General features: G+C 43.6%; 1 protein-coding gene and 1 pseudogene across 1 annotated transcript; both read right to left on the bottom strand.

Annotated features, from left to right (window-relative positions):
* Positions 1 to 1687: 1687 nt before the first annotated feature.
* On the bottom strand, positions 1688 to 9063 carry LOC121545752 (annotated as a pseudogene).
* A 64-nt stretch (positions 9064 to 9127) lies between these two features.
* LOC121545753 (cytidine deaminase) lies at positions 9128 to 17759 on the bottom strand. Its single transcript, XM_041856548.1, has 4 exons — positions 17395 to 17759; positions 15852 to 15963; positions 15494 to 15551; positions 9128 to 9615 (listed from the first exon to the last, which is right to left on the bottom strand). Exons 1-4 carry the CDS (start codon positions 17594 to 17596, stop codon positions 9475 to 9477), a joined length of 513 nt encoding a protein of 170 aa, XP_041712482.1. The 5' UTR covers positions 17597 to 17759; the 3' UTR covers positions 9128 to 9474.
* Between the last annotated feature and the right edge of the window lie 7352 nt (positions 17760 to 25111).

The raw sequence follows: 25111 nt of genomic DNA, 5'->3' as shown, positions 1-25111 counted from the left end.
TTGGTACAGAAACCTTTGTTTGCAATTACAGAGATCATACGTTTCCTGTAGGTCTTGACCAGGTTTGCACAAACTGCAGCAGGGATTTTGGCCCACTCCTCCATACAGACCTTCTCCAGATCCTTCAGGTTTCGGGGCTGTCGCTGGGCAATACAGACTTTCAGCTCCCTCCAAAGATTTTCTATTGGGTTCAGGTCTGGAGACTGGCTAGGCCACTCCAGGACCTTGAGATGCTTCTTACGGAGCCACTCCTTAGTTGCCCTGGCTGTGTGTTTTGGGTCGTTGTCATGCTGGAAGACCCAGCCACGACCCATCTTCAATGCTCTTACTGAGGGAAGGAGGTTGTTGGCCAAGATCTCGCGATACATGGCCCCATCCATCCCTCCCCTCAATACGGTGCAGTCGTCCTGTCCCCTTTGCAGAAAAGCATCCCCAAAGAATGATGTTTACACCTCCATGCTTCACGGTTGGGATGGTGTTCTTGGGGTTGTACTCATCCTTCTTCTTCCTCCAAACACGGCGAGTGGAGTTTAGACCAAAAAGCTCTATTTTTGTCTCATCAGACCACATGACCTTCTCCCATTCCTCCTCTGGATCATCCAGATGGTCATTGGCAAACTTCAGACGGGCCTGGACATGCGCTGGCTTGAGCAGGGGGACTTTGCATGCGCTGCAGGATTCTGGTTGGTAGGTGATCAAATACTTATGTCATGCAATAAAATGCAAATGAATTACTTAAAAATCATACAATGTGATTTTCTGGATTTAGATTTCATCTTTCACAGTTGAAGTATACCTATGATAAAAATTACAGACCTCTACATGCTTTGTAAGTAGGAAAACCTGCAAAATCGGCAGTGTATCAAATACTTGTTCTCCCCACTGTATGGTGTGATCACCACCTGTTTAAAAAGAAACAAAATTAAATGTAGCCTATATAGTTAAACATTACAACAAATGGATCTTGAGTGCTTCATGTCAAAACATTGTAACAGTAACCTTTGTCCTATAACTGTCAGGAAGGTTAATAAACATGACAAATATGAATCATTCGACATTAGCCTAAATGTGTGACAAAAAGAAGCAGCAGGTGTTGTTTTGAGGAACATCTGAAAGGTAAACTGAATACTGCTGAACTGCAGTTAGTAGGCCTTTGCTATAATGTACAAAATCACATCTCAGATCGCATAGCGCAGAAAGTGGTGCTCCTCTTCATCCATGTTAAGGTGGATAAAGCCCGTAACCAGGATTGTACGGTAGGCTTCCTGCTTTCGTCCTTTAGGTCATACACGTTGACATCCCCGATATCAGTCACCATCAGAGACTCATAGGGGACTGTCCGGGTGCAACTGTTGTAGGCCCTCAACACGGCAGACTCTGCTCTGATCTGACGACGGCCAAATCTGTAAAGGACCATGCATTGTCCTACTTTTATATAACATTGGTTGTAACAAGCACAATTTGTTTGACACGAGTGAGAAAGTTAGACACACAAATATCAACCCCCCCACCCAAAAAAAAATGCTAATCTCTCAACATTACAATAACAGGGGAGGTTAGCATTTTCTTTGGGGGGTGGTGGGATGATATTTGTGTCTAACTTTCTCACTCATCATTATTCACGATTCATTCAGATTTATCCGTAATCATGGTAGCATCCACATTATTGTAGAAGTGTTTAGAAACATTATATTCTTATTTACAATAAAAGTGACTCCAAAATGACACAATACATTATTTACCATTAATTTCTATTGGGGACAAAATAATCGGAAACAACCAACACAAACAGCAAATGCATCCAACACATTTTTAGAGTCACAAGCTTCATGTAGTTATTGCGTGCTATGAATATGGGACCAAATACTTAACTTTTTACTACTTGAATACACAAGTGAATTTGTTCACCCGATATGCATGAAAATACCCTCAAATTAAAGCTGACAGTCTTTAACCTTATAGTCATTGTATCATTTTAAATCCAAAGTGCTGGAGTACAGAGCCAAAACAACAACAAATGTGTCACCGTCCCAATACTTCTAGAGCGCACTGTATTTGTTTCCTGAAAGCTCTACACACATGGGTGGAGATGGAGAGAAACTATTTTGACATTTATTTAAATTTTTTAAGGAGAATTCAAGGATTTTATATTGGTGGGTTCCCACAACTTCACAGAGTGACCTTTCTCTTCCATTTCCACCCTTCGTACTACATTCACCAAGGTCAAACTTAACAGGCTCTGCCCTGTTCTCGTCCATACATGAGGAAGTGGATAGCCAATCGGAGGTCTTCCAGGTCCACGTTCGACAGGAAGCACCTCTGTAGCTCTGCCTCAACCGAGCTCCCACTGGGCACGCAGCCCCTCAGGAGCACCACGGCAGACTGGCACAGCAGCCAATCAGCTAACGTCTTCATACCAGTGCTGTCCTGATTGGCCAAGGCCCGCCTTCCCAAGATGCTGAGATGCATCATGTTGGCAGGCACTCTGGCACTGGGGTGCTGCAGAGAAACAACAATATGAGCATTCAGGGCATATCTCTGATACCTCTGATAATGTAATGGCTTTGCATACTAAGCAGCAAACCCTCATTTACTGAACGGAATACTGAAAACAAATGTATCTGGTTTATCTAACAAATACACTGAATGGCTGAGAAATCGTTATGAAGTCATCTTTAATACACCCTTCAATTAAGTAAAGGTTTGAAAATTCTAGTTAGACTCCTACCTTATTGGGGTTCCTACACAGGAGCAGCCTGACCACTAGCTGCATGTCAGCACACACACTGGCAGGCAGGGCAGGGAGCTGCTTCTCCTGGAAACTCCTGCTTTCCAGCCCCCCTGCTCCATAGAACAGGTTGGCCTGGCCAACTATCTCATAGGAAATGGCATCAACAGCCCTAGCATCTGCCTTGCTGTAATTGATTACCACTCCCACGCTTGGAACTGCAGTAGCCACCTTTGGAGAGAGCAAGGATGAAAAGATATTCAGCAACTCCTGGTAGGACAATCAAAGTTTGCTTAAAAAATTGAGAGATAGAAGGGATTTATAGAAGGTAGGGATGACACCATTTAGTCGACAGGCTGTTGGTCGACCACAATGTTTTTATTCGAGCAGTCGCAAACATATACACTACCGTTCAAAAGTTTGGGGTCGCTTAGAAATGTCCTTGTTTTCGAAAGAAAAGCATTTTTTTGGTCCATTAAAATAACATCAAATTGATCAGAAATACAGTGTAGACATTGTTAATGTTGTAAATGGCTATTGTAGCTGGAAATGGCTGATTTTTTATGGAATATCTACATAGGCGTACAGAGGCCCATTATCAGCAACCATCAGTCCTGTGTTCCATTGGCAGCTTCATTCAATAGTACCCACAAAACACCAGTCTCAATGTCAACAGTGAAGAGGCGACTCCGCGATGCTGACCTTCTAGGCAGAGTTGCAAAGAAAAAGCCATATCTCAAACTGGCCAATAAAAATAAAAGATTAAGATGGGCAGTCTGAGATATGGCTTTTTCTTTGCAACGCTGCCTAGAAGGTAAGCATCCTGGAGTCGCCTCGTCACTGTTGACATTGAGACTGGTGTTTTGAGGGTACTATTTAATGAAGCTGCCAGTTGAGGACCTTGAGGCGCCTGTTTCTCAAACTAGACACTAATGTATTTGTCCTCTTGCTCAGTTGTGCACCGGGGCCTCCCACTCCTCTTTCTATTCTGGTTAGAGCCAATTTGCGCTGTTCTGTGAAGGGAGTAGTACACAGCGTTGTACGAGATCTTCAGTTTCTTGGCAATTTCTCACATGGAATAGCCTTCATTTCTCAGAACAAGAATAGACTGACGAGTTTCAGAAGAAAGTTATTTGTTTCTGGCCATTTTGAGCCTGTAATCGAACCCACAATTGCTGATGTTCCAGATACTCAACCTTTCTCAAGAAGGCCAGTTTTATTGCTTCTTTAATCAGCACAACAGTTTTCAGCTGTGCTAACATAATTGCAAAAGGGTTTTCTAATGATCAATAAGCCTTTTAAAATGATAAACTTGGATTAGCAATCACAATGTGCCATTGGAACACACTAGAAGACCAGTTCTTAAAGCTATTAGCCGTATCCTTATTCTACTCCTCCTCTGTTCCTCTGGTGATGTAGAGGTTAACCCAGGCCCTGTAGCCCCCAGTATCACTCCTACTCCCCAGGCGTTATCATTTGTTGACTTCTGTAACCGTAAAAGCCTTGGTTTCTTGCACGTTAACATCCGAAGCCTCCTCCCTAAGTTTGAGTTATTCACTGCGTTAGCACACTCCGCCAACCCTGATGTTCTAGCAGTGTCTGAATCCTGGCTTAGGAAGGCCACCAAAAATTCTGAAACTTCCATCCCCAACTACAACATTTTCCATCTTGATAGAACTGCCAAAGGGGGTGGGGTTGCAATCTACTGTAGAGATAGCCTGCAGAGCTCTATCATACTATCCAGGTCTGTGCCCAAACAGTTTGAGCTTCTACTTCTAAAAATCCACCTTTCCAGAAATAAGTCTCTCACTGTTGACGCTTGCTACAGACCCCCCTCAGCCCCGAGTTGTGCCCTGGACACCATATGTGAACTGATAGCCCCCCATCTATCCTCAGAGTTCGTACTGCTTGGTGACCTAAACTGGGATATGCTTAACACCCCGGGCCAACCTACAATCTAAACTAGATGCCCTCAATCTCACACAAATTATCAACGAACCTACCAGGTACAACCCAAAATCTGTCAACATGGGCACCCTCATAGATATCATCCTGACAAATGTACCCTCTAAATACACCTCCGCTGTCTTCAACCAGGATCTCAGCGATCACTGCCTTATTGCCTGCATCCGTAATGGGTCCGCGGTCAAACGACCACCCCTCATCACTGTCAAACGCTCCCTAAAACACTTTAGCGAGCAGGCCTTTCTAATTGACCTGGCCCGGGTATCCTGGATGGATATTGACCTCATTCCGTCAGTAGAGGATGCCTGGTTGTTCTTTAAAAGTGCTTTCCTCTCAATCTTAAATAAGCAAGCCCCATTCAAAAAATTCAGAACTAAGAACAGATATAGCCCCTGGTTCTCCTCAGACTTGACTGCCCTTGACCAGCACAAAAACATCCTGTGGCGTACTGCATTAGCATCGAACAGCCCCCACGATATGCAACTTTTCAGAGAAGTCAGGAACCAATATACACAATCAGTTAGAAAAGCAAAGGCTAGCTTTTTCAAACAGAAATTTGCATCCTGTAGCACTAACTCCAAAACGTTTTGGGACACCGTAAAGTCCATGGAGAATAAGAGCACCTCCTCCCAACTGCCCACTGCACTGAGGCTAGGAAACACTGTCACCACCGATAAATCTACAATAATCAAGAATTTCAACAAGCATTTTGCCACGGCTGGCCATGCTTTGCACCTGGCTACCACTACCCCGGCCACCAGCTCTGCACCCTCCGCTGCAACTTGCCCATGCCCCCCGCTTCTCCTTCATACAAATTCAGACAGCTGATGTTCTGAAAGAGCTGAAAAATCTGGACCCCTAAAAATCAGCTGGGCTAGACAATCTGGACCCTTTCTAAAATTAGCCGCCGAAATTGTCGCAACCCCTATTACTAGCCTGTTCAAACTGTCTTTCGTAACGTCTGAGATCCCCAGAGATTGGAAAGCTGCCGCGGTCATCCCCCTCCTCAAAGGGGGTGACACTCTAGATCCAAACTGTTACAGACCTATATCCATCCTGCCCTGCCTTTCGAAAGTATTTGAAAGCCAAGTTAACAAACAGATCACTGACCATTTCGAATCCCACCGTACCTTCTCCGCTATGCAATCCGGTGTCCGAGCTGGTCATGGGTGCACCTCAGCCACGCACAAGGTCCTAAACGATATTATAACCGCGATCGATAAAAGACAGTACTGCGCAGCCGTCTTCATCGACCTGGCCAAGGCTTTCGACTCTGTCAACCACTGCATTCTTATTGGCAGACTAAATAGCCTTGGTTTCTCCAATGACTGCCTCGCCTGGTTCACCAACTACTTCTCAGATAGAGTTCAATGTGTCAAATCGGAGGGCCTGTTGTCTGGACCTCTGGCAGTCTCTATGGGGGTGCCACAGGGTTAAATTCTCGGGCCGACTCTATTCTCTGTGTATATCAATGATGTTGCTCTTGCTGCTGGTGACCCTCGGATCCACCTCTATGCGGACGACACCATTTTGTATACATCTGGCCCTTCATTGGACACGGTGTTAACAAACCTCCAAACGAGCTTCAACGCCATACAACACTCCTTCCGTAGCCTCCAACTGCTCTTAAACACTAGTAAAACTAAATGTATGCTCTTCAACCGACTAGAATCACTACTCTCGGCGGGTCTGACCTAGAGTATGTGGACAACTACAAATACCTAGGTGTCTGGTTAGACAATAAACTCTCCTTCCAGACTCACATTAAGCATCTCCAATCAAAAGTTACATCTAGAATCGGCTTCCTATTTCGCAACAAAGCCTCCTTCACTCATGCTGCCAAACATGCCCTCGTAAAACGGACTATCCTACCGATCATTTACAAAATAGCCTCCAACACTCTACTCAGCAAATTGGATGTAGTCTATCGCAGTACAATCCGTTTTGTCACCAAAGCCCCATATACTACCCACCATTGTGACCTGTACGCTCTTGTTAGCTGGCCCTCACTACATATTCGTTGCCAAACCCACTGGCTCCAGGTCATCTATAAATCACTGCTAGGCAAATCCCCGTCTTATCTTAGCTCACTGGTCACCATAGCAACACCCACCCGTAGTCTGCGCTCCAGCAGGTATATCTCACTGGTCATCCCCAAAGCCAACACCTCCTTTGGCTGCCATTCCTTCCAGTTCTCTGCTGCCAATGACTGGAACGAACTGCAAAAATCTCTGAAGCTGGAGACTCATATCTCCCTCATTAACTTTAGGCGTCAGTTGTCAGAGCAGCTTACCGATCACTGCACCTGTACACAGCCCATCTGCAATTAGCCCATCCAACTACCTCATCCCCATATTGTTATTATTTTGGTAATTTGCACCCCAGTATCTCTATTTGCACATCATCTTTTGCACATCTATCATTCCAGTGTTAATACGAAATTGTAACTATTTTGCACTATGGCCTATTTATTGCCTTACCTCCATAATTTAGTACATTCGCACACACTGTATATATATTTTCTGTTGTATTTTTGACTTTATGTTTTGTTTACCCGATATGTAACTCTGTGTTGTTGTTTTTAATCGCACTGCTTTGCTTTATCTTGGCCAGGTCGCAGTTGTAAATGAGAACTTGTTCTCAACTGGCTTACCTGGTTAAATAAAGGTGAACAAAAATATAAATAAAAAAATCCCTGAAAGAAAGTGAACAAGTGCACACTTCAGGGGAAAGAACAGAGGATTAAGTCTCGACAGACACCCACCCCAAAGTTCCACATCATCTTGACAGCTAGAGGGTAGATGCCCAGGGAGCATGAGGGGCTCCTCAGAGACCCAGTGGCCACCTCTCCTTCATCTCCACTGGGCTGGTCCTTCAGCTCCACCAGGGAACACTGGTCACTCTCCCTGTCCCTGGGCACAGCGAATGGATCTGCAGCCTCATACACTGCAGTGTTGGAGCCTTTTCCTATCTGCTTCCCAATAACGTAGTCCTCCAGCTTGTATCCTGAGGCAAAAGACTTGAGGAAACTGGGGAACTTCTTCTTGCTAAACACAGCCTTAAGAGAAGAGGTGACATTTATTAGACCTAGTTCATGACTGAATTTGGCTTTGCAATTACATTTAATTGTACTAAATGTCATACTTCCTTTTGATAGTTCACAAATTGTAGATAGAACTTCTACATCAACTTGTAACTATTAAAAATATTGCCTAGTCAGACCATTACTTTGTACCAGCTGTCTGATAGGCGTTATTAGATAGGCACTTTTTGGCGGCCAACCTTATTAACTTGTTGATACTTCCTCAATTCCAGACTTGGAAGACAACCAATGTCTTCTAAACGTCCATGTCTAGTTGCACAGGGTTTGTTTGAATTTAGAAAATGCTTCTTTATTAAATTAAATCAATGTTTTCCTCCATGAAGTAATCCAACAACGTGTACGCCACAATCTTGTCCATTTTAAATCTTCTCTCAATGACTGAGACTGGTGGGCATTTTCTAAATTTAAAGGAACCCCCTGCAACTAGACATTGGTTGTCTTCCAAGTCGGGAATAGAGGAAGTATGATCAAGTTAAGGTTGGTCGAAAATTCTCTGTGCTACGCCAAACAGTACCTAACCTGTACGGCTAATTGAGCATCACATTAGCCCTTTACAATCTGTTAGTTAATCAACTTCCTGCCTAGTTAAGACTTAACTCCAGTGTTCGATCCATTTCAGTGATCTTACCACTGAGCTAGGCTATAATAACTACAGCTATTTTATATATATATATATATATATATATATATATTGTTTACAGCTACTTGCTGCCTAAATCCATGTTGTTGTTTACCTGGATTTCCTGGCATGTCGCAGCACTACTTTTGTCATCCTCGAGCTGTGGTTCGATCAAACCCACCCCGAGACCAAAAGTATCACTTTGTTTCTTGGCGAGCCGCTGACCCCAAACCTCCTGAAACCACCAGACTGCTGCTACGCAGCAATACCCATCAACGACATGCGGAAATATCGGTACCGAACTGGCAGGAAAGTTGAGGCTGAACGGTGCAGGCCGTTTGGCTTACGAAGACGCTCACCTTGGAACTTTGCTGCAAGTCGGCCAGCATGTTTGAGGAGACCTAGCTGGAAAACCGACCGTCCTAACTCCACCCCACTGCTGATGGCATGTTTTACAGACATGCTTTACCAATAAATGGTACATTTCGCGATGTTTAGACTTTCTCCGTCAGTCCTCGTCGTTCATAAGATACACAAGGACAAATCGTTATGTAAACAAACTAGAACAGACAGAAGCGCCCTTGTTAGTGTCACGTGACGTTCTTTGTTACTGGAACCATTTTAGAATTAAAGAGACAGTGCGACAATTACAATTTTACCGGCGTCAGCAAATTATGCAAATAGGCCTAAAAACTATCAAAACTTTACACAATTGTCCTAAAGCACTTTAATATTCTTGAGTAATACATAAAGTATTTTTTAACATTGATACTTCAAACACTTCCAATCATACACATAATGTGAATGTGAGCTGTGTAGCAAAATAATATTTGATGTAATCTACTGTTCAAACACTTGTTAGAAAACACATTGAGACGTTTTACTAATTTCTGAGGCGCAAATCAATATCCACTGGCATTATTCAACTAATAAATTGTATAGTAGTCCTATTGGAAATCTAACATTCTTCATGTATGTGGTTAGGGGTTATTGACATTTCATGGACTTGTAATGCTGTTATGAATGATTCTTGTTTTTCCTCTTGTCTTGTGAATACTATTATGACCCATTCTGTGTGGTGAACATTCTCTTTTTCTTCAGGTCTTCAGGCCCAAATGACACAGGAAGCAGGTCTTCTACAGTCATTTCCACATAAGACCCATCAGGCTTGGATAGGTACACGGACCACTGATCACCAAACTACAAGGGAAAAGTTAGTTGGATTACTTGAGGTTGTTCCATTATAGTTGGATGGCTTTGTGATGTTCCATTAATTTTAAAACCACCGTAGATTTAGGTTTCCTGGATTAGACCTTGGTTCCATTATCAATGCAGAGTAAATCCATTTGAATTCAATCACTTTTTGACAGCACCCCTTTTGATTTAAACAAAACTTTCCATACATGTTTCCTCATGGAAGAAGTGGTCAGAAAGTGACTTTTTGGACCTGAGTGCCAAAACATTAGAGGTGCTCAAAGTTGACCCATTTTGCATACCCCACCATACCATGAGACAACCATGTCTTCATTACTGGAAAATATAAATGGTTGAGTTTGATATAATTTAAAAGCTTACAAATAGCGTTGTCAAACTATTTTCTAATTTCTTGAAAAAAATGTTTTAACAGAAAAAGTATGACATTTTTTAACCTTTAACGTCAATTATCTAAAAACGCGTAAGCTCATTTCAATCATAGCAATATCATTAATAGAATTGACCTATCCCTTCAGACCACTGCAATTTAGCTGGTACACCATTGACATTTATATTGAATAGACATTTTAACTTCTAATTACTACCACAAAGATGGCTGCCGGTCCACCCACCATCGAATGTCAACATAAAAATGGTCATGTCAATTCCATTATCTACAGTGGGGGAAAAAAGTATTTAGTCAGCCACCAATTGTGCAAGTTCTCTCACTTAAAAAGATGAGAGAGGCCTGTAATTTTCATCATAGGTACACGTCAACTATGACAGACAAAATGAGGAAAATAAATCCAGAAAATCACATTGTAGGATTTTTTATGAATTTATTTGCAATTTATGGTGGAAAATAAGTATTTGGTCAATAACAAAAGTTTCTCAATACTTTGTTATATACCCTTTGTTGGCAATGACACAGGTCAAACGTTTTCTGTAAGTCTTCATAATGTTTTCACACACTGTTGCTGGTATTTTGGCCCATTCCTCCATGCAGATCTCCTCTAGAGCAGTGATGTTTTGGGGCTGTCGCTGGGCAACACGGACTTTCAACTCCCTCCAAAGATTTTCTATGGGGTTGAGATCTGGAGACTGGCTAGGCCACTCCAGGACCTTGAAATGCTTCTTACGAAGCCACTCCTTCGTTGCCCGGGCGGTGTGTTTGGGATCATTGTCATGCTGAAAGACCCAGCCACGTTTCATCTTCAATGCCCTTGCTGATGGAAGGAGGTTTTCACTCAAAATCTCACGATACATGGCCCCATTCATTCTTTCCTTTACACGGATCAGTCGTCCTGGTCCCTTTGCATAAAAACAGCCCCAAAGCATGATGTTTCCACCCCCATGCTTCACAGTAGGTATGGTGTTCTTTGGATCCAACTCAGCATTCTTTGCCCTCCAAACACGACGAGTTGAGTTTTTACCAAAAAGTTATATTTTGGTTTCATCTGACCATATGACATTCTCCCAATCCTCTTCTGGATCATCCAAATGCACTCTAGCAAACTTCAGACGGGCCTGGACATGTACTGGCTTAAGCAGGGGGACACATCTGGCACTGCAGGATTTGAGTCCCTGGCGGCGTAGTGTGTTACTGATGGTAGGCTTTGTTACTTTGGTCCCAGCTCTCTGCAGGTCATTCACTAGGTCCCCCCGTGTGGTTCTGGGATTTTTGCTCACCGTTCTTGTGATCATTTTGACCCCACGGGGTGAGCTCTTGCGTGGAGCACCAGATCGAGGGAGATTATCAGTGGTCTTGTATGTCTTCCATTTCCTAATAATTGCTCCCACAGTTGATTTCTTCAAACCAAGCTGCTTACCTATTGCAGATTCAGTCTTCCCAGCCTGGTGCAGGTCTACAATTTTGTTTCTGGTGTCCTTTGACAGCTCTTTGGTCTTGGCCATAGTGAAGTTTGGAGTGTGACTGTTTGAGGTTGTGGACAGGTGTCTTTTATACTGATAACAAGTTCAAACAGGTGCCATTAATACAGGTAACGAGTGGAGGACAGAGGAGCCTCTTAAAGAAGTTGTTACAGGTCTGTGAGAGCCAGAAATCTTGCTTGTTTGTAGGTGACCAAATACTTATTTTCCACCATAATTTGCAAATAAATTCATAAAATATCCTACAATGTGATTTTCAGGATTTTTTTTCCTCAATTTGTCTGTCATAGTTGACGTGTACCTATGATGAAAATTACAGGCCTCTCTCATCTTTTTAAGTGGGAGAACTTGCACAATTGGTGGCTGACTAAATACTTTTTTCCCCCACTGTATATTTTTACATTTACATTTTTAGTCATTTAGCAGACGCTCTTATCCAGAGCGACTTACAGTTAGTGAATACATATTTTTTTATAATGCCCCCCTGTGGGAATCGAACCCACAACCCTGGCGTTGCAAACGCCATGCTCTATCAACTGAGCTACATCCCTGCCGGCCATTCCCTCCCCTACCCTGGACGAATTGTGCGCCGCCCATGAGTCTCCCGGTCACGGCCGGCTGCGACAGAGCCTGGATTCGAACCAGGATCTCTAGTGGCACAGTTAGCACTGCGATGCAGTGCCTTAGACCACTGCGCCACTCATGGTTTCCATAGGTTTCCTATGGAGGATTGACAGTATAATTTAAAGCAACAGATATTCCCATTCAGGTCAACATTCTCTGATGTGTGGACGTCCAACCATCTTTGTGTAAAAAACATGCGAATATGAAAAAAATTTGAGTTATCGCGTTTTTAGTTAATTTACGTTTAGTATCACAATATGAACTATTTTATAATTTAGTTTAAAAAACGTTTAATATACAGTACCAGTGAAAAATTTGGACACACCTACTCATTCAAGGGTTTTTCTTAATTTTTACTATTTTCTACATTGTTGAATAATAGTGAAGACATGAAATAACACATATTGAATCATGTAGTAACCAAAAAAGTGTTAAAGAAATCAAAATATATTTTGTATTTGAGATTCTTCAAATAGCCAACCTTTGCCTTGATGACAGCTTTGCACACTCTTGGCATTCTCTCAACTAGCTTCATGAGGTAGTCACCTGGAATGCATTTCAATTAACAGGTGTGCCTTCTTAAAAGTTAATTTGTGGAATTTCTTTCCTTCTTAATGCGTTTGAGCCAATCAGTTGTGTTGTGACAAGGTGGGGGTGTATACAGAAGATAGCCCTATTTGGTAAAAGACCAAGTCCATGTTATGACAAGAACAGCTCAAATAAGCAAAGAGAAACGACAGTCCATCATTACTTTAAGACATGAAGGTCAGTCAAAACGGAACATGTCAAGAACTTTAAAAGTTTCTTCAAGTGCAGTCGCAAAAACCATCAAGCGCTATGATGAAACTGGCTCTCATGAGGACCGCCACAGGAATGGAAGACCCAGAGTTACCTCTGCTGCAGAGGATAAGTTCATTAGAGTTACCAGCCTCAGAAATTGCAGCCCAAATAAATGCTTCACAGAGTTGAAGTAACAGACACATTTCAACATCAACTGGCCGTCATGGTCGAATTGCTGCAAAGAAACCACTACTAAAGGACACCAATAATAAGAAGAGACTTGCTTGGGCCAAGAAACACGAGCAATGGACATTAGACTATGGAAATGTGTCCTTTGGTCTGGAGTCCAAATTTTTGATTTTTGGTTCCAGCCACCGTGTCTTTGTGAGGCGTTGTGGGTGAATGAATGATCTCTGCATGTGTATTTCCCACCATAAAGCATGCAGGAGGAGGTGTTATGGTGTGGGGGTGCTTTGCTGGTGACACTGTCTGTGATTTATTTAGAATTCAAGGTACACTTAACCAGCATGGCTACCACAGCATTCTGCAGCGATACGCCATCCCATCTGGTTTGGGCTTAGTGGGACTATCATTTGTTTTTCAACAGGACAATGACCCAACATACCTCCAGGCTGTGTAAGGGCTATTTTACCAAAAAGGAGAGTGATGGAGTGCTGCATCAGATGACCTGGCCTCCACAATACCCCTACCTCAACCCAATTGAGATGGTTTGGGATGAGTCGGATCGCAGAGTGAAGGAAAAGCAGCCAACAATGCTCAGCATATGTGGGAACTCCTTCAAGACTGTTGGAAAAGCATTCTAGGTGAAGCTGGTTGAGAGAATGCCAAGAGTGTGCAAAGGTGTCATCAAGGCAAAGGGTGGCTATTTGAAGAATCTCAAATCTCAAATATATTTTGATGTGTTTAACACTTTTTTGCTTACTACATGATTCCATAGGTGTTATTTCATAGTTTTGATGTCTTCACTATTATTCTACAATGTAGAAAATAGTAAAAATAAAGAAAAACCCTTGAATGAGTAGGTGTGTCCAAACCTTTGACTGGTACTGTATATATACAGTGAGGGAAAAAAGTAGAAGGAGAAGGTGACAACAGTTGGTGCGATTATTCGCAAATGGAAGAAACACAAAATAACTGTCAATCTCCCTCGGCCTGGGGCTCCATGCAAGATCTCACCTCGTGGAGTTGCAATGATCATGAGAACGGTGAGGAATCAGCCCAGAACTACACGGGAGGATCTTGTCAATGATCTCAAAGCAGCTGGGACCATAGTCACCAAGAAAACTATTGGTAACACACTACGCCGTGAAGGACTGGAATCCTGCAGCGCCCGCAAGGTACCCCTGCTCAAGAAACCACATATACAGGGCCGTCTGAATTTTGCCAGTGAACATCTGAATGATTCAGAGGAGAACTGGGTGAAAGTGTTGTGGTCAGATGAGACCAAAATCTAGCTCTTTGGCATCAACTCAACTTGACGTGTTTGGAGGAGGAGGAATGCTGCCTATGACCCCAAGAACACCATCCCCACCGTCAAACATGGAGGTGGAAACATTATGCTTTGGGGGTGTTTTTCTGCTAAGGGGACAGGACAACTTCACCGCATCAAAGGGACGATGGACGGGTCCATGTACCGTCAAATCATGGGTGAGAACCTCCTTCCCTCAGCCAGGGCATTGAAAATGGATCGTGGATGGGTATTCCAGCATGACAATGACCCAAAACACACGGCCAAGGCAACAAAGGAGTGGCTCAAGAAGAAGCACATTAAGGTCCTGGAGTGGCCTAGCCAGTCTCCAGACCTTAATCCCATAGAAAATCTGTGGAGGGAGCTGAAGGTTCGAGTTGCCATATGTCAGCCTCGAAACCTTAATGACTTGGAGAAGATCTGCAAAGAGAAGTGGAAGAAAATCCCTCCTGAGATGTGTACAAACCTGGTGGCCAACTACAAGAAATGTCTGACTTCTGTGATTGCCAACAAGGGTTTTGCCAGCAAGTACTAAGTCATGTTTTGCAGAGGGGTCAAATACTTATTTCCCTCATTAAAATGCAAATCAATTTATAACATTTTTGACATGCGTTTTTCTGGATTTTTATGTTGTTATTCTGTCTCTCACTGTTCAAATAAACATACCATTAAAATGATAGACTGATCATGTCTTTGTCAGTGTTCAAACATACAACATCAGCAGGGGATCAAATACTTTTTTCCCTCACTGTATATATATAAAAGTGTTTAAAAAAACGAAATGATCAAATAGTTTTATAACTCTGTTTGTAAGCTTTTAAATGATATCAATCTCAACCGTTTATCTTTTCCAGTGATGATGAAGACATGGATGGCTCATGGTGGGGTATGCAAATTAGGTGAACTTTGAGCTACTTCATCTCTTCAATGTTTTGGCATTCAGGTCCAGAAAGTCACTTTCTGAGAACTTCTACAATTAGCAAATATCTATGGAATGTTTTGTTCAAATCAAAAGGGGGTGCTGTCAAAAAGTTATGGAATTCAAATGATTTTTACCATGCAATCATTCACAGATCTAAGTTGCATGAATAATTGACTTACCTCTCGCATGAACTGTCTGCAACCTCCACATGGTGAGATGAACTGGTCTTCCAGGTCACTACAAAATCAATCATATCATTAACAACATTACCCCCAATGGTGTTTTTCAGTACTGTGTGTTAACCAATATATTTATGTTGACAATAATTGTATACAGTGTAGTAGTATTTAAACCCTTCAGGAAGATAATTTGATAGGAGTAGAATGTTTTAACCATCTACACACTCTGAGGGGCAGCAAAACCCAGTGAACTCCAACAATTTCATATAAAAGTGTAATGTAGTCTGATGAACTCAACAGGACAAAATATAACTGAATCAATAACTCGGAAACAAGGCAAAGTTCAGGAATACTGCACCTGGCAATGGCAATAGCCTTAAAACTTCTGTATCCCTCGGAAACAGCTTTTGCAATAGCTGTTCTCTCTGCACAGAGACCAAGGTTGTAGCTTGCATTTTCTACATTGCATCCTGTTTAGAAAAAAAGGAGGATACTTTAGTTAATGTTTTCTGCATTCGTAAGTGCTCCTGGAATCTCTGGAATGGTATCAAATCAAATACAGAACACGTCTTCATCCTTAACGCTATAAAAGTATTTTAATGAATCTCAATGATCATTCTTGATTCAGATAACACTCAGAGGGTTCAATTTGATGCTGCTAAGGGCAGTCTGACTGTCATATATTGTTATTGACGTTCATACTGTATTACCTGCACTAAACAGGAATGTAGATACATCTATTTGTAAATCTCTGGACTGGCAGATTTTTTTTTTTTACATTAATATTTTAGTCATTTAGCAGACACTCTTATCCAGCAAATAGCGACTTATAGGAGCAGTTAGGGTTGAGTGCCTTGCTCAAGGGCACATCGACAGATTTTTCACCTTTCAACCTTTCGGTTACTGGCCCAACGCTGTTATCCGCTAGGCTACCTGCCTCACCTGCCCCACCCTCCAACCTCCAACCCTCTCTGGCAGGATTAACCATAAACAATCTAAATGCTAATGTGTCAAAAATATTTTACAAATGAAAAAGGAAAACTATAAAATATGTACGTCTTGACCAGACCAATGTTATATAATTCAAAGCAAAACAGGAGAAAAATTGTATTAAAACAAGTTTAAAAAGAAAGAAAAAGAAAAAGCAAGCCTCCAGTGCTTGGGGATTAGAATAGAATAGAAGAGTTAGTTCTGTAGAAAGCATTCAGTGCAAAATATACATGAGGTGGGATTCTTACTTTTAAATAAAGAAAATAAAGGCTGTGTCCACAGTGGACAAGAAGTTTGATTTACCATGCCTTTACTTTACTGGGGACTTGCAATGCAATCACTTCACATTGCAGTGCCAATGAATGCAACAAATGTAACATTGCCTTGGTCTTAATAACCAATGTCATAATATTGATACTAATAATTACTAAGTGCACAGTGAAATGAAAACATTGGCACCACTGACCGACCTGCACTGTAGTCAACGTTGTGAGAACTTAATCTAACACCTAATACTTTTTCTTGGAACATATTAAAAACATAAAAAAGTATTCTGTCTGTGCAGTAGTTCAGCAGGCACAGGTGTGTTTGACAGCAAGCATATTTTTACCAATATTCAATCAGGAAAATGCTGTTTGTATCCACTGATGGTGGCCAGACCAGCCACTCTGACAACAAAAAACATTATAACTTATTATTCTCCTTTTAGTAATTCCATTCCTAAACAGAATACACCTATTCTAATTAATTGTTCATAACAATGTTATGAGCAGTCATGACTGCGCTGTAGGGCTTTATTCAAGCAATCTGAAGAGTTAAAGCAATACGCAACATACCAAATAAATCAATGGAACCATTTTATCAGCCCCCAACCCATGTTTTTATTATTATATTATTTGTAAGCCCCTCACCTGTAAAAATGGTTCCATCATGTGCCAACAGGGCTGCCCCCACCCGGAACATGCTGTAGGGACAGTAGGCAAACTCTTTGGCCCCCTGGGACTGGTGGATAAGAAGTTTAATCCAATCCTCGTCCTCTTCTTCACTCAAGTGATTCCTGGCTTCTGTGTCTGCTCCGTCGACCCTGAGCTCACCGATCCTGAGGTCTGTCATAACAATACTTTCTTTGTCAGTGTCTGTGTCGTATCTGTGTCCGTGTGAGAGTGTGTGTTGAGAGAGATATAAGAGGTAGAAATAGAGAGTGGATGGATTGACAGCTGTAGATAGAAAGCAGGTTTTTAAGAGCCACAAGTGGTGCTGTGTGTTTGGTGACTGAACCCCCGCCCCCTCCCCCCCCTCCCCACACGTGGTCTTGGTGGGTGGGAGGGGCACTGGCCTGGCTCTTTAGGGGAAGCCTAGCGTGTGTAATGACTTTTAAAGAGATCATTACCTTATAGGGTATTCCAACTTCCTGAATTTACTGAATTCAAATGGAATTGACCCCAACCCTAAACATTTCCTTACTCTGGCAAATTACTTTCATCTTAAAGTCGCTTTGGATAAAAGTGTCTGCTAAATGGCATATATTATATTATTATTATTATTAAACAGGGGTTAATTACATGATATAAATGCTATTGATGAGTCTTACAGTGCATTATACTTGCAGACTTTTAAGTACCAAACCTTTATAACTAATACATTATAATTGATTGATAGATGTATGTGCAGTGAGGGTAACAAAAAATACACAGAAAGACCTAATACAAAATAAATCAGCTTTATTGTTATAGAGTGTTTGTCGGATGATTGTGATAAATAAATGAATGATAATAAAAAAATACATTAATAGATTGGATTTATACAGCATTTTTCTCTCTTCACAACACAATAACAAAGCAGAATTGTCAATCATGTACAGTATGTAGGTTTAATATCAGGTTAATGATCATACGATTCTTACAACAAAGGTCTCACATACTTCACAACAACTTCTGACTGAGCTTGTGACAATGTTTACAAGCGATATCTGTAAAGACCTCATTTATTCAGTGTCCAAAGCTGTTAATGAGATGTTAATGAGAAATTGAGGGAGTTGTGATTTGGCATGTGGCTGTTCCACACAGAATTACATGGCATCTTTGTGCTATCCCATACTATTGCTTCTGTGTTTGCCCTCCACTCAGAGCCAGAGCCATGTATTTAGAGAGTTGGACCAACTTTTAGACATTCATTTACACAGCAATATTTCAATATTCCCCATGTAATATTAATGGGGTGCTAACATGGCTGCCATAGAATGTTGTAGTGTCATGTAAATGCACATAATGCAGAAACCTCAATGGCCCAACTCTCTAAAGACATGACTTTGCTCAGAGCCACAGCCACTGCTCTTGTTCATATGGTTTCAAACTGTGATAAGCAGGGGTGCAATATAATTAATTTAGGAACCCTTCTCTCCCCTGTTTGAGCTACCTTTCTGGGACATTTGTCTTGATTCAGTTGGTGGGGTTGTCATTGTTGAGGATCCAGTCGATCCATCTGACATCGTTTCTCACTTTAGTGTAGACTTCTGGGAGTAAGGGTTGGCATGGCTGATTCCCTACGGCTGATTCCCTACGGCTGATTCCCTACGGCTGATTCTCTACGGCTGATTCCCTACGGCTGATTCCCTATGAGACGATGCCTTCCAAGTTTCCATTGCAGATAAGGGGTCCGCCCGAGTCGCCCTGTAGAACAATAACACAAAAGACACAATAATGAACAAAAGCTCTGGTCCTTTTGTTAGGGCTACAAAGTAACTCTTTGTAACTTCTGACCAGCTCCCTCCCCTCAAACTCGAGCCATGAACTGACTTGGCCTCTATTGGTTTGACATTTTAGTCATTTAGCAGACGCTCTTATCCAGAGCGACTTACAGTTAGTGAGTGCATACATTTTTCATACTGGCCCCCCGTGGGAATCGAACCCACAACCCTGGCGTTGCAAACGCCATGCTCTACCAACTGAGCTACACGGGGCCATGATACAGTATATTGCTTGTTTCTTTCTTTCTTTTTTGCTTATGAAGCGCTTTGAGATGTCTATTATGAATACATTTAATAAATTAAATTTAGTAAATTAATATTATTATTATTACAAAGTGTGAACACACCTCTCTTATCTGGCCAATTTGATGTTAAGTTACCACATGTCCTATGATCTGGGGACCAGTAGCTGATGTCCCCTATCTGAACACAAACATTTCCCTAATCCAAACTGTAAATATCCCCATTGGCTCTGGCCCAGTTTTTAAGGGCCACACCCTATTATTCACACCAGTCTATACCTAGGCTCTTGTGACAAATGTTAAAGATTTGGTTCTGGGTGCCGAGATTAGGCTTTACCTGACAGGAGGCTTTACCTGACATGTCACCAAAGCGAGTCCCAGCACACATCATGTTGTCTGTGATCCTCCAGTAGTAGTAGTAGTAGTAGTAGTAGTAGTAGTAGTGGTAGTGGTAGTGGTAGTGGTAGTGGTAGTAGTGGTAATAATAGTAGTAGCAGTGGCAGTAAGGTCTGCATATCTGCAGCACAGGGGACAGGTAGTAGCTGTAGAAACAGGTGATGCCCCAGCCGCTCACTGTACAGGTGGTGTACATTTACATTTACGTCATTTAGCAGACGCTCTTATCTAGAGCGACTTACAAATTGGTGCATTCACCTTATAGCCAGTGGGATAACCACTTTACAAAGTTTGTTTTTTTATTTTTATTTTTTTTTGGGGGGGGGGTAGAAGGATTACTTCATCCTATCCCAGGTATTCCTTAAAGAGGTGGGGTTTCAAATGTCTCCGGAAGGTGGTGAGTGACTCCGCTGTCCTGGCGTCGTGAGGGAGCTTGTTCCACCATTGGGGTGCCAGAGCAGCGAACAGTTTTGACTGGGCTGAGCGGGAACTATGCTTCCGCAGAGGAAGGGAGCCAGCAGGCCAGAGGTGGATGAACGCAATGCCCTCGTTTGGGTGTAGGGACTGATCAGAGCCTGAAGGTACGGAGGTGCCGTTCCCCTCACTGCTCCATAGGCAAGCACCATGGTCTTGTAACGGATGCGAGCTTCAACTGGAAGCCAGTGGAGTGTGCGGAGGAGGGGGGTGACGTGAGAGAACTTGGGAAGGTTGAACACCAGACGGGCTGCGGCATTCTGGATGAGTTGTAGGGGTTTAATGGCACAGGCAGGGAGCCCAGCCAACAGCGAGTTGCAGTAATCCAGACGGGAGATGACAAGTGCCTGGATTAGGACCTGTGCCGCTTCCTGTGTAAGGCAGGGTCGTACTCTCCGAATGTTGTAGAGCATGAACCTACAGGATCGGGTCACCGCCTTGATGTTAGCGGAGAACGACAGGGTGTTGTCCAGGGTCACGCCAAGGCTCTTCGCACTCTGGGAGGAGGACACAACGGAGTTGTCAACCATGATGGCGAGATCATGGAACGGGCAGTCCTTCCCCGGGAGGAAGAGCAGCTCCGTCTTGCCAGGGTTCAGCTTGAGGTGGTGATCCGTCATCCATACTGATATGTCGGCCAGACATGCAGAGATGCGATTCGCCACCTGGTTATCAGAAGGGGGAAAGGAGAAGATTAGTTGTGTATCGTCAGCGTAGCAATGATAGGAGAGGCCATGTGAGGATATGACAGAGCCAAGTGACTTGGTGTATAGGGAGAAAAGGAGAGGGCCTAGAACTGAGCCCTGGGGGACACCAGTGGTGAGAGCACGTGGTGCGGAGACAGCTTCTCGCCACGCCACTTGGTAGGAGCGACCGGTCAGGTAGGACGCAATCCAGGAGTGAGCCGCGCCGGAGATGCCCAGCTCGGAGAGGGTGGAGAGGAGGATCTGATGGTTCACAGTATCAAAGGCAGCAGACAGGTCTAGAAGGACAAGAGCAGAGGAGAGAGAGTTAGCTTTAGCAGTGCGGAGAGCCTCCGTGACACAGAGAAGAGCAGTCTCAGTTGAATGACCAGTCCTGAAACCTGACTGGTTTGGATCAAGAAGGTCATTCTGAGAGAGATAGCAAGAGAGTTGGCTAAAGACGGCACGCTCAATAGTTTTGGAAAGAAAAGAAAGAAGGGATACTGGTCTGTAGTTGTTGACATCAGTGGGATCGAGTGTTGGTTTTTTGAGAAGGGGTGCAACTCTCGCTCTCTTGAAGACGGAAGGGACATGGCCAGCAGTCAAGGATGAGTTGATCAGCGAGGTGAGGTAGGGGAGAAGGTCACCGGAGATGGTCTGGAGAAGAGAGGAGGGGATGGGGTCAAGCGGGCAGGTTGTTGGGCGGCCTGCAGTCACTAGTCGCAAGATTTTATCTGGAGAGAGAGGGGAGAAAGAAGTCAAAGCATAGGGTAGGGCAGTGTGAGCAGGACCAGCAGTGTCATTAGACTTAACAAACGAGGATCGGATGTCGTCAACCTTCTTTTCAAAGTGGTTGACGAAGTCATCCACAGAGAGGGAGGAGGGGGGATTCAGCAGTGAGGAGAATGTGGCAAAGAGCTTCCTAGGGTTAGAGGCAGATGCTTGGAATTTAGAGTGGTAGAAAGTGGCCTTAGCAGCAGAAACAGATGAAGAAAATGTAGAGAGGAGGGAGTGAAAAGATGCCAGGTCGGCAGGGAGTTTAGTTTTCTTCCATTTCCGCTCCGCTGCCCGGAGCTCTGTTCTGTGAGCTCGCAATGAGTCATCAAGCCACGGAGCTGGAGGGGGAGGACCGAGCCGGCCGGGAGGATAGGGGACACAGGGAGTCAAAGGATGCAGAAAGGGAGGAGAGGAGGGTTGAGGAGGCAGAGTCAGGAGATTGGAGGGAGAAGGATTGAGCAGAGGGAAGAGATGATAGGATGGAAGAGGAGAGAGTAGTGGGAGAGAGAGAGCGAAGGTTGCGGCGGCGCGTTACCATCTGTGTAGGGGCAGAGTGAGTAGTGTTGGAGGAGAGCGAGAGAGAAAAGGATACAAAGTAGTGGTCGGAGACATGGAGGGGAGTTGCAGTGAGATTAGTAGAAGAGCAACATCTAGTAAAGATGAAGTCAAGCGTATTGCCTGCCTTGTGAGTAGGGGGGGACGGTGAGAGGGTGAGGTCAAAAGAGGAGAGGAGTGGAAAGAAGGAGGCAGAGAGAAATGAGTCAAATGTAGACGTAGGGAGGTTGAAATCCCCCAAAACTGTGAAGGGTGAGCCATCCTCAGGAAAGGAACTTATCAAGGCGTCAAGCTCATTGATGAACTCTCCAAGGGAACCTGGAGGGCGATAGATGACAAGGATATTAAGCTTAAATTTATTTTATTTTTATTTTATTTCACCTTTATTTAACCAGGTAAGCCAGTTGAGAACAGGTTCTCATTTACAACTGCGACCTGGCCAAGATAAAGCAAAGTAGTGCAATAAAAACAACACAGAGTTACATATGGGGTAAAAAACATAAAGTCAGAAATACAACAGAAAATATATATACAGTGTGTGCAAATGTAGCAAGTTATGGAGGTAAGGCAATAAATAGGCTATAGTGCAGAATAATTACAATAGTATTAACACTGGAATGCTAGATGTGCAAGAGATTATGTGCAAATAGAGATACTGGGGTGCAAAAGAGCAAAATAAATAACAATATAGGGATGAGGTAGTTGGGTGGGCTAATTTCAGATGGGCTAGTGGCTGTGACAGCGTGGAATTTAAATGGGCTAGTGACTGTGACAGCGTGGAATTCAAATGAGGAGATAGACAGATGGGTTAGGGGAAAAATTGAGAATGACCACTTGGGAGAGATGAGGATTCCTGTGCCACCACCCCTCTGACCAGATGCTCTCGGGGTATGCGAGAACACATGGTCAGACGAGGAGAGAGCAGTAGGAGTAGCAGTGTTTTCAGTGGTAATCCATGTTTCCGTCAGCGCCAGGAAGTCGAGGGACTGGAGGGTAGCATAGGCTGGGATGAAGTCAGCCTTGTTGGCGGCAGAACGGCAGTTCCAGAGGCTGCCTGAGACCTGGAACTCCAGGTGTGTGGTGCGTGCAGGGACCACCAGGTTAGAGAGGCAGCAGCCACGCGGTGTGAGGCGTTTGTGTAGCCTGTGCGGAGAGGAGAGAACAGGGATAGGCAGAGGCATAGTTGACAGGCTGCAGCAGATGGCTACAATAATGCAGAGGAGATCGGAATGAAATGAACTAAACATCTGGGAAAGGAGAGAGCAGGCCTCCCTCACCAAAAAAATATAACTCTCCCAACTTCCACCTCAGAAACTATAATTGTTTCACTGAACCACCCGAATAAAACTCTCCCAACTTCCACTTTAGAAATTAGAATTGTTGTAAACTACAGCGGTTCAATGTTTCAATGAATAGACTCAACTTACTTTATTCAGCTAGCTAACTATGACGCCATAGCTAACTAGCATGCTAGCATCCAATAACACACAGTTTAGCACCAATACTTGGTTACAACAAACTACCAATAGTGTGTGAACACACTAAACAGATAATTCGTGTCCGTGTCTAGTTCTTTCATAACGCAGCAATGATTAAACGTTGGCTAGCTAGCACAAAGATATTGTATTTAGCTACTACAGTACAGCCAGCTGGTAGTGTTGGCTAGCTAGCAATGGCTGCTGTGTTGACTTTGTTTGAAAAAAATAATAGTAGTAGCAGTGGCAGTAAGGTCTGCATATCTGCAGCACAGGGGACAGGTAGTAGCTGTAGAAACAGGTGATACCTCCGTTTCAAAAAATAATAGTAGTAGCAGTGGCAGTAAGGTCTGCATATCTGCAGCACAGGGGACAGGTAGTAGCTGTAGAAACAGGTGATGCCCCAGCCGCTCACTGTACAGGTGGTGTACATTTACATTTACGTCATTTAGCAGACGCTCTTATCCAGAGCGACTTACAAATTGGTGCATTCACCTTATAGCCAGTGGGATAACCACTTTACAAAGTTTTTTTATTTTTATTTTTATTTTTGTTTGGGGGGTGGGGTGGGGTAAGGGGGGGGTAGAAGGATTACTTTATCCTATCCCAGGTATTCCTTAAAGAGGTGGGGTTTCAAGTGTCTCCGGAAGGTGGTGAGTGACTCCGCTGTCCTGGCGTCGTGAGGGAGCTTGTTCCATCATTGGGGTGCCAGAGCAGCGAACAGTTTGACTGGGCTGAGCGGGAACTGTGCTTCCGCAGAGGTAGGGGGGCCAGCAGGCCAGAGGTGGATGAACGCAATGCCCTCGTTTGGGTGTAGGGACTGATCAGAGCCTGAAGGTACGGAGGTGCCGTTCCCCTCACAGCTCCGTAGGCAAGCACCATGGTCTTGTAGCAGATGCGAGCTTCAACTGGAAGCCAGTGGAGTGTGCGGAGGAGCGGGGTGACGTGAGAGAACTTGGGAAGGTTGAACACCAGACGGGCTGCGGCATTCTGGATGAGTTGTAGGGGTTTAATGGCACAGGCAGGGAGCCCAGCCAACAGCGAGTTGCAGTAATCCAGACGGGGAGATGACAAGTGCCTGGATTAGGACCTGTGCCGCTTCCTGTGTAAGGCAGGGTCGTACTCTCCGAATGTTGTAGAGCATGAACCTACAGGATCGGGTCACCGCCTTGATGTTAGCGGAGAACGACAGGGTGTTGTCCAGGGTCACGCCAAGGCTCTTCGCACTCTGGGAGGAGGACACAACGGAGTTGTCAACCGTGATGGCGAGATCATGGAAC

Source organism: Coregonus clupeaformis, chromosome 30, assembly GCF_020615455.1.
Source record: "Coregonus clupeaformis isolate EN_2021a chromosome 30, ASM2061545v1, whole genome shotgun sequence".
Taxonomy (NCBI): domain Eukaryota; kingdom Metazoa; phylum Chordata; class Actinopteri; order Salmoniformes; family Salmonidae; genus Coregonus; species Coregonus clupeaformis.
This window is presented reverse-complemented; position numbering and strand designations above follow the sequence as displayed.

What these genes read in the sequence shown, in the direction of transcription:
- LOC121545753 (XM_041856548.1), bottom strand. Translation starts at nt 17,596, where the DNA reads ATGACAGACCTCAGGATCGGTGAGCTCAGGGTCGACGGAGCAGACACA. An exon ending in TGATGGAACCATTTTTACAG is followed by an intron (nt 15,964 to 17,394) that starts GTGAGGGGCTTA and finishes TTTTCTAAACAG; the next exon opens with GATGCAATGTAGAAAATGCA. An exon ending in AAGGCTATTGCCATTGCCAG is followed by an intron (nt 15,552 to 15,851) that starts GTGCAGTATTCC and finishes TTGATTTTGTAG; the next exon opens with TGACCTGGAAGACCAGTTCA.